The 10,506-nt window shown below is 34.2% G+C and overlaps 1 protein-coding gene across 4 annotated transcripts; it reads right to left on the bottom strand.

Annotated features, from left to right (window-relative positions):
• Positions 1-390: 390 nt before the first annotated feature.
• LOC125659941 (tripartite motif-containing protein 2-like) lies at positions 391-9,630 on the bottom strand. 4 transcript variants are annotated; one of them, XM_048891751.2, is made up of 3 exons: positions 9,414-9,630; positions 8,632-8,732; positions 391-3,314 (listed from the first exon to the last, which is right to left on the bottom strand). In XM_048891751.2, the coding sequence occupies exons 2-3, from the start codon at positions 8,669-8,671 to the stop codon at positions 2,152-2,154; spliced, it is 1,203 nt and encodes a 400-aa protein (XP_048747708.2). In that variant the 5' UTR covers positions 8,672-8,732; positions 9,414-9,630; the 3' UTR covers positions 391-2,151. The 4 variants fall into 4 exon arrangements, with proteins under 4 accessions (XP_048747708.2, XP_048747707.2, XP_048747709.2 ...); XM_048891750.2 differs by lacking the exons at positions 8,632-8,732; positions 9,414-9,630 and adding an exon at positions 8,117-8,558; XM_048891752.2 differs by lacking the exons at positions 8,632-8,732; positions 9,414-9,630 and adding an exon at positions 7,650-8,099.
• Positions 9,631-10,506: the final 876 nt, after the last annotated feature.

Genomic DNA, 10,506 nt, shown 5'->3' with positions numbered 1-10,506 from the left:
AACATATATAATTGGAATTTGGTCTCATACGCACATATTTACGTAGTGGATTTGGAAACTAATATTACTTACGCTCTTATCTTGTAACACTTCACGGGCCTTGTCCTCCCTACCTCAACCAAGCCACACATTCATAAATTATCCCAAGTCATTTTGTCCGTTGCTGCCTTATTTCTAGTCCCACGGATCACCATGAAAACTTACTTTCGGTAGAATATTGCGCATATGTTAGCAAATCTGTTGATGCTTGCATATACATTTTACTGTTTTTGAAATATGTCTTAACTTCAGATTAGAGCATGGTACACATATGCGTATAACCGAATCATAGACAAACTAAAATTATTAGTTACACTTTAAGGTTAATTCAAAATTAAAATCCTTGAAGTCTTTTAAGTCAAATTTCATTTTATTCTCTGAGATCGTACTTGAGACACACGTTATATCATACATGTACAATTTTACACAACACTGTCAGAGGTACAAATAAAAGAAGCAATATGTTAATATATGTATATGTGATATAAATGTGAATATACAAGAATGTACATTAAGGAGGACAAACTAATTCATACATTTTCAAAATAAGCACGCAAGGCTTTATAAAGATTTTTTTTTGAAATCTGAAAATGGGATTATCTAAGAAAATTCACACCATTTCATAAAATTCAATAACATTGTGACTTTGAATATACCTATAAAAGTCTAAATATTATTTTCTTTTTGTCACCTTTATGCCATTGTATTATAATTAGATGGTGAAATTTATCTGCAGTTTATGCGTCGTAACAAAGATTGTCAATTCTTCCACACAGTGAAATAGTACACCATCTTCAAGTTTCTAAAAAAACACGATGATTTGTAAAATAACATTTTATCAACATTTGCCTGAATTTTATTGGTTTTGAAAATTTTAGTGTATATTACATAGACGTTGCCCAGCATGTTTGATCAGGCCATACAATGCAGTGTATTTTAAGTGCTTGTGTCTGTTGCGGATTTATCTCAAGTCTAACCTCGGTAGGATTTCTAATGATCATCATGAAAACTGAATTTCGGTAGACTGCATAGTGTACATATGTGGGCAAATCTGTTGATGCTTGTATGCATTTTAATTTTTATCATTTCTTTATTTCAAACTTAATTAAACATGATATAAGCAATACTAGTACCTCTTACTATACCAATGACATGATGAATCGATTCTATATGAAATTAAGACTGAGCTAATCTTACAGCCTCGCCGTCGGCGAATAAAGTGTAAGTGAATGATTTGATGTAACTATATGTTACATGTAGGTACACACAGGCAAGGTTATCACACAGATATATACAAGTGGATGAAATTCATAAATAAATCAAAATGTTTGGAAACACTTGTGCATAAAAATCGGAAGTTCTTCATATCATACAGGTGCTATATTTAAAGAACGTAATTCACTTATTTTTCTAAAGTATTTTTGGAAGAAAACTTAGAGTGAAAAACAAGTATATGAAAGGTGAAGATAACGAAAAATGATCAATATCACAACTCTTATAAGCAGTACAAAATAGATAGATGGACAAACACGGACCAGAGGTGGGATCAGGTGCCTAGGAGGAGTAAGCATCCCCTGTCGACCGGTCACACCCGCCGTGAGTCCTATATCTGATCAGGTAAACGGAGTTATCCGTAGTCAAAATCAATGTGCGAAGAACGGACAAATGTAAAGATACATGTATATGCATGTAGCTGATGAAATGTGAAAGATACGATAGTGTCTGGCGCGATACATGTAGTGATCGAAGAACTATATGTTTTCTGCCCACAACATATATGTACTAAAGTTCCTATCTACAAAAACAAGCTCAGGATTATCACCTCATTTCAAAAAATAAATATCTACTTTGACATCCTATTTTAGTTATGATGCTATAAATATGACATAATATCATATTTATAATTCTATGAAAATAATTCTATAAATAAAAACAGGGAAACACGGAGAACACATGTGCTAAAAGGCCATTTTCTACAGGAAAGATTTCATTAAATTTTGATTCCAAAGTGTAGTTGCATTTTAAAGATGTTTGTTTTTATTACATACAAACTATTGTAAACAATCTTGAATGCAATCGATATATAAGACGATTGGTGCACATGGTCTTAAGTTACAACATTTCATTGTTAACAACGTTAAATGAGTACACCAGGACTTCTGTCGCTTTTGATTTTCCATGAGTGACAAACAAATGCATGTCGTTCGACAGCGCTACTCCCTGTGGGTGATAAAGCCCGTCTTCCATGGTAACAATATTTCTCAAGAAATGTCCTTCCTTTGAAAATAGCGCGACACGATCGTTATAATGGTCCGCGACTATGATGTTTCCCTCCCCGTCCGATGCTACACCGTAAGGAGCCTTGAATGCGCCTTCCTCTCGACCATAATGTCCAAACGCAAATTTGAAGATGCCATTTTGGTCGAAAACTTTGATAGAATGATTGCCAGAGTCACACACGACGATATCGTGGTGGTCGGTGACATGGACATAACGGGGACATTTGAACTGTTGAACAGGGGACTGGGGGTCTCCTAGATTAAACAACCATTTTCCATCGGGACTAAAGACAGAGACGTCATTGGATAATATGTCGGTAACTATAAAGCGACCGTCCTTGTCTACTGCTATTCCGCAGGGACACTGGAAAAATTTGTTGCCAAAAGAAAACAAGATGTCCCCGTGCATTGAGATTATTGAAACGACTTTATCTTTTCTAGATGTCACAGCGAGTTTGTTCTCCGGGACAAGAGTTGTGGCCCATGGTTCTTTTAGGGCCCAGCTACACCGAATTATTTTAGGCCGACCGTTCCTGTTGAAGGTCGAAATTCTCCCATTGATCATATCTGTAACCAGGCACTTTCCTTTGCCGAAACACTGCACATCAGTAGCATCCTTGAAACAACCTTTCTGTTTACCTTCACATCCAATAATCTTTACTAAGTTTGCAGGAGGATATGTATCATCGTCAAACTTGAAAATTGCGTTCACGTGACCTTTAATATCATCGGTCACGTGACATTCCTCGTCTTCGCTGGAGCTATCAGAAGACAAGTCGAGCTCGTTCTCGTCTGGAGATGCACTGCAAGAGTCACTGTTGCTCTCAATTGAGGATGGGAACTGAACAATGCTAAGACTAGAGAGCCTTCTTTTCATCCGACCAATAATTCCTATTTTCATTTGTGTCGACGATACCACGTCGTTCATGATTATTTCTGTTGATGCACATTTTGAAACTGGCTTCCTTTTGTATTCTAATTCAGACATGTCGCATTCTGTAAATAGAATAACATAATTCAAGACGATTGTGAATCTGAAATAGCAATGCATATTTAACAAATCTATTGTCGTATATTTAACGAAGGCTATACAGTAGGAACCACTAATGATATACAGTCCACCGATGATAAATGCTGAATGCGCGTGTGTTGGCTAATGAAAAATATTATTAATGATGCACCATTATATCCATTTTAAATAATAAATCTTTCGCTAATTAAATAGTTTATCATTAGAGGACACATGAATTGTCCATTAATTATATATAAAAAAAAAAATTGTGAGTGTAAAATTTGCACAGTGTTATCCACTAATGATAAAAAATGAAAATGCATTAGTGGATAAATTAGTAGCACCAAATTAACGAACTGCAAAATAATGGACGATGTCATAATTATTCAGTTCGCGTGAGATATTTTGTATTCAATTCTTGTACACAATAATTAATTCCATCTCATCATAATTGGATTACTTAAATATGAGATGAATTAATATGCCCGTTAGAATTCTCTAATTGATTAAATAATATCATTAACTCAGTTGAACAGTGCTATGAATTATAGTCTGCGTTAGTTGAATCATTGATGTATCAATTTTAATTCAAGAAGCGTGTACATATGTACATCAATTGCAATTTATTTTATACGCTTTACAATTCAATTATTGCATGCATCCATGTAATTGCAGTAATTGAATTGAATCCAAGTATTTATTCTGAATCAATGCGATTATGAATTCAAATAATCATCAATCTTCCAGTCAAATTTTATTCATATGTTGCGGAGTGATATTTATATATCTTAACAAATTTTTCTATTTATTTCTTTGTTTGCTAGTTTATTATTTTTAGACTAAGTCTGACACTAGTACATGCCTTCTGAATTCAACTAAAAGAATCCCATTGGCTAGCTAGTTTGTAGAAACTTGGTTCACCCCTGCTAAATTTAGTTTCGACAAGTTTTTATACTATCTATACGACAGCTCCTTTCTAACCATGCAGCGTGGCGATTTTAATCTACAAGTACGTACCAACTGCCCCTTGTCGGCACATAATAAGGTAGCTTTTGTTTTAAATAAGTTTTTAACTTAAATGCACATTTCGTGCTATAAAATTAACAGTTTTGGGATAACTTAGTAAAAATTTTAGTAGTTTTGGAGTGAAATTAAATACACAGAAAATTATTAATTCACTTTGAGAGAAATGCGATGTATGTATTTGTTTTTATTGTGTATTTGTATTATTTCAGATCTGTTGGCTCGCTGGTTACACAGAACATATACATGTAATATAAAAACGTCACATTCATTTAACCCTGAAACAATGCATATACTGGTAAATATCAACCTAAATTGGATTTTTCCCCTCTAAAGTATTTATGCGCTGTATATTGGACTAAGTAATCTTCTCCATTTCTAAAATTACGTCATTTCTTAATTTAAAAGATATAAATAAATCATGAAATTCATTGTATTTGTACTCTGTTATTTGGAATTATTTTTATATAAAGCCCAAGGAGCGGCACCGTGGATAGTAATCCTATATTTTTATAATTTTTACCCCAATGTCTTGAAAGATGTTAACACCTAAACAGCGCATAAGTATTACATCCATTTGATTTGCAGCCACAGAGAGTGATGCTTACAATATATGGAAATTTCAAGTCATTTTAATTTCTTATTTTAAATAATTACCGCATATAAACATTCCCTCTCCTTCTTTGCTACAGTAAGGTCCATTAATAAAACTTACTGCAATACATATACGCTGACTTTACGTTTTTACTTGTCACAACCACGAACTATCAAAATATGCTAACTCTAAAACAAACCTGGTAATATACCCCAGGATGTTTTGTAGAAACAAGACAGAATGCAAGTGAATTGTACGTGAAATGTCACGAAAAATTATATATCATTAAGAAACATCGCGTATGGAACTGAACCAGAAAAAATAAAACATGTGAAAGATTCAAAATTGTCAAATGATGGTCCCTGGAAATAGGGTGAAACTACAATTCAAAGTTTAACATGGAGATATATGGTGGTATTTTTAAAAAAAACAAACTTTACCATTAGTCATAAAAATAAATAATCCTGAGATAATGTTGCTTCAAATTTGCTCAAATCATGGCTGCCTCCCCCCCCCCCCCCCCCCCGGGGGGGGGGGGGGTGTTGTTAGGGGACACAAAAGGATGAAAAATTATATGGGAATATACAGGGGAAAACTTTCAAATCATTTTTCTTAATTATCTCAATTTAACGAGATAATCAACTCTTTATAACGAGTTACAGACATGTTATTAACTCCTTCTAACGAGATACTAACTAGTTATAACGAGATAATCAACTTGTTATAACGAGATAACTAAACCACAAAAACCGAGGTACATGTGGCACGGTAAAGACCCTTCCCTGCTCAGTGGCCGTAAACGCCGTGCATAGTGTCCTTCCCTCATAATTTTATTTTACAATAAAAATCTGCATTACGATTACTTTAAATAAAGAAAGGAAATGGTAAATAAAAGTATTTTATGCATGTAATGAATTATGATATATTGTTTAGTAAAAATTTCAGTAATTTCTATGTTATTATGTCTATGTAGGCTGGACAAAGATGTCGTTATTTATGGCAATCAGTGTCAACAGGTGTGTGAAGTTAAATTCATTGTTGTATCCGATAGGTAAACCTTATTGTAAATTGGCTTAATTGTCAGCTAAATTATTTCGCTTAGTTCACAACGCGGAATTAGACGTTTCGGCCGAAGGTGTGATTACTCCATTTGCGGGTTTCTTTTATGGATGACAGCTTGTGTACATTAGTATTTTTAAAAATGTCTTTCGGCTAATTTTCCAGGAAAGTTTAGCTCCATTTATTAGGTAATTTACATTAAGACGTGTTCTGCGCATTCGGCCTTGCGCAGATTTAACCCTTCATTAGTCTTATTTAATATGGTAAATATCAACACTTTTGGGCAATAAATCTTAGAAAATCAAATTCTAATTTGCTAATATCTACAACCCTGGTTGGGGTCTTGTAAGAGGAATGAAGACTGATTCTTGGTCTTTCCATGCAGAGACGCGCCAACCAATAAAAAAGTAACCTTGATTTTGTCTATATAATTCGGGTTGTAGGCAGAGACATTTTCTAGTGCAGTGCCAGGTCATCTAAGGACAGCAATTAGCAATCTGATTAAAACCAGATCTTCTATCATCTCCTCTATTGGCCATGTCTCGACATGACCAGTAGAGGAGCGGGTCGAAGATCTGGTTTTAATCAGATTGAGCAATTAACAAAGGCTAATCCCCCCCCCCCCCCTAAGGCTGATTGTGTCAATTGGCCTATATGTTGCAGCCTTTCACGGCAATCGGAACTCCTCGAATGTCTCGCGCACTCAACATAGATCTCGGATGTAATACGATGGCATCCATGAGCGAATTTGATGCATTGCTGTGACGTCACAATTGACAATGCATCAAATTCGCTCATGGATGCCATCGTATTACATCCGAGATCTATGTCGAGTGCGCGAGACATTCGAGGAGTTCCGATTGCCTTTCACGGGCCTTGGTAGCGTTTCCATATGAGTGAAAAATTCTCGAGCGGGACGTTAAACAATATATACAGCCAACCAGAAACATCCAAATGTTGCATCTTGATGTAGATAAGCAGATCTTTTGCAGTGTTGATTTAGTTTGAGCAAGAAATATGGAAAACTCTTCGGAATATTATAGTTTACTGATAAAGAAATCAGTATTTCCTAACACATTCGTAAGGGCGAATTCAGTCGCCCTACCAATGCTGATGATAAAAAAAAAAACAAGCAGTTAAAAAAAATCAGCAAATCTTTAATATCTATGAATCCAAACCACGCTGACTTTCAGATACAAGATAATATTTTCATTTAACGCTAATCTGCTACGGCTAACAAAAGCAACAGTTACCATAATATCTTAAAAAAAGAATGTGTTGTAGCTATCATTTATGATATATTTATATTTCCACTGTTAACTTTACAAATCGTAATAACTGTCACTTCCTCGTGAACATATTGTAGTTGTGAACAATGAGCGTATGAATCTTGATAAATATAGTACGTCTATTTCAACGGCCGGGAATTCCGACAGAAACGAATGTATATTGTTGACATAAAAAATAAATTTCAGTTTTAGAAATACAAAAGGTATGAATTGCGATACTTCACCCTGGCATATTTCATGAAGTGCGTTGCATTAGCGAATTTTAAGTTTACAGATTAAAAAAAAAATACGTGTATTCATGCATGGATTAATAAACTCGAATACAAATTGTACCTGGTTATATTATGACTTACCCCTTTCTCTGATTCCGCGAGCTGGTATCATATACTACCATTAAATTCCGCACGTGATACAAATGTAACAAGTTTATATATACCTCATTCGATCTGTGTAGTTGCATTAAGAAAAAAGACAGATGAGGTTGTCTTGATAATAGGCCGCTCTCTTTATGAATCATTCGCTGTATTGTGCATATGATTTTCTTCTCCCTGATTAAATTAACAAACAAGGTACATCTACCATTATTGAAATCTATTTTCGAGTCGCCTTTTCTTATTTATTGCTCAGTATCTACAAATTTAGGAGATAACATTCAATATTTCTGGCAAACCCTTTCTCCCTCCCATCACCGATACCCTCGATTTTTATTTCTTTTTTATCCCAGATAACACACTGGTCGACAATATAAGTTTGTCCTTATCGTGTGCTGGTACCACGTTGAAGCTTTTTCAAATAAAAGAAAGATAATGCAAATAGTTACCCCATAACCCAACGAAAAACACATTTGAAATCCCCGTCAGCAGCGCGTGATTCATAGGGATATCCAACACTACCTTTACACAAACAACTGAAGTGTTTTTCTGTCTAAGATGTATGGACTTTATGGTAATGTGACATAACGATACTTTCACTTTGTATGTACTTATGCCATAATGTTTACTTTGGACTTGTAAAATACCTGGGTAAGGAGCATTCCTGCATAACTTTTATATCCCCTGTAAACATATTGTGGGGGTTGTACTTTTATACACAGAGGGAATTAAAAAAAAAAAACAACCAGAATATGTCTGGAAATTTATTTCTTCAGACATCAAAACTTTCAATCACCCATCATTGATATGATCTTAGAAAATACCTAAGATTTCTTTCCCGCAAGTACTTCAAACAAAACAACAAAATTTAATTCTAGCTTAAGAACATACCTAACCCTCCAGAAGCTAGCTAGCATCTAGTAACATAAAGAAACACACAGTGTCTGAGAGCAATTAGACTTGCCTTTTTCAGTTGTCCCAGAAAACCGGACACGTCGTTCCATCTTGATACTTTATTGGTTAGCTTTTAGGAACTGCATGTCCCGTGTTACGTCAATATATTTGCTACGAAATAATAAAAAAATACCAGAAACATTATGGAAAATGATCTCTTCACCAAACTCTATTATCAATTCATGAGGATGTTGATTGAATATGGATAAAAATCCGTTTTAGAATATAAGCAAATTAGAAATGAAGTAACGTTTTTACTTACCGCACGCACTCACACACGCAGAAATATTATATATATATATATATATAGAGAGAGAGAGAGAGAGAGAGAGAGAGAGAGAGAGAGAGAGAGATATCCCAATAGCGAGCGCGATCGTCTTTTGGCAAGATCAAAATACTTGCAACGATTATAACTATATATATAACTATATAACTATAACTATATATATATATATATATATATATATATATATATATATATATATATATATATATATTGTAAAAAGAATTCAGTATTTGATACAATAAATATATCCAATAATAATAACTGTGAAATGTTATTCGAGAGTTTTGTTTCTTGACTTGACTTTTATCACTGGAGATATATATATATATATATATATATATATATATATATATATATATATATATTAAAATGCCTATAATATGGTACAAAGTTGCAATGAATTAAGAGTATAAAGGCTGGCGTATAATTATATCACTATCATCCTCGGGTTAATCATGTACATATATTTCAAAAACCGCAAGTGATTTTTTTAATGCGTGGCTTACCTTGGAAGTTGTTATCTGTGACAGAGATGTCGGGTTTTGTTATGTTCGGGTCAAATTCCTCTTAATGCGTACTTGTATGGAACTGACCAGAATTTAAATTGGATGAATCACGTGGTTTTATCGTATTGCGACTTTTAAAGCTACCCGTAAAAACAACAATAAATCATACGGAACTCCTCGTATTACACAGTTTAAATCATACTTTGGTGCGTGTTTCACACACCGAACAGGAGAGATTTTCCTATATATACCAAATCACTCGGTACATCCCGAGTCCAAGCTTCATGGTTGGTGAACCCTACCATCGTAATTGCAATTATGAAACCAATAATTATCATTGATTGGTAGTACATATATATGTACTCAAGAAGCATTTAATTTTTTTTTTTAAACCTCCCCCCCCCCCCCCACACACACACACGTTAATATATGTTTGTACTAAACCCTTTTAGTATCACATAAAAAAGATAAATTCACCCTATGTACATGTACATTTGATAATGGTGAGGGTTTGTGTTGGTTCCTGTTGTAGAAGGAGTCATATAACAACTGTATCTATACAGGCTTTACACCTCCAGTTTACAATCTTTTGAAATGGAGATCAAAACCTCCGTAATAAAACAAGAATAAACACCTGTGATTTGACAATATTGAAAACACAAAACTAGACGTATAAACAATCCAGCCTTTGATTATTGTATAACCCGATGAAAGAAACAAACCCCATAGGAAATGGGTGTAAACATATGCATTTTATATTTCTAAAAGCGTGTTCCTGGAACCAAAATCATGACCGGAACTAAACTCACGCGGACCGGAACGTAAATTATAAACCGGAACGAAAATTATAGATATTTAGCGTTCCTATGGGAATGCTAAACTATACATAACTAAATTATGCGACACCGGACGATAGTATGTACCGTCACACACACTTTGAATCATTTCGATTTGCTGACCAAGCTACATAGAAGGAAAAGTAACTTGTTGAGTATCTTTTTATTTCCAACAATTGAACATTAAATGAAAGATTATCCCAAATTAGCAAAATAACGTTTCGATTAAATTATTCACATCGCGCAGTTTCCCATTT

The sequence above is a fragment of the Ostrea edulis genome, chromosome 9 (genome assembly GCF_947568905.1).
Source record: "Ostrea edulis chromosome 9, xbOstEdul1.1, whole genome shotgun sequence".
Classification (NCBI taxonomy): domain Eukaryota; kingdom Metazoa; phylum Mollusca; class Bivalvia; order Ostreida; family Ostreidae; genus Ostrea; species Ostrea edulis.
The sequence above is the reverse complement of the archived record's forward strand: the minus strand, read 5'-3'. Positions and strand labels throughout refer to the sequence as shown.

Coding starts and splice junctions, on each gene's coding strand:
- LOC125659941 (XM_048891750.2), bottom strand. CDS start 8,171: ATGAATCACGCGCTGCTGACGGGGATTTCAAATGTGTTTTTCGTTGGG. Junction 3,315..8,116: donor GTTTTTCGTTGGGTTATGGG/GTAACTATTTGC, acceptor TTCTATTTACAG/AATGCGACATGTCTGAATTA.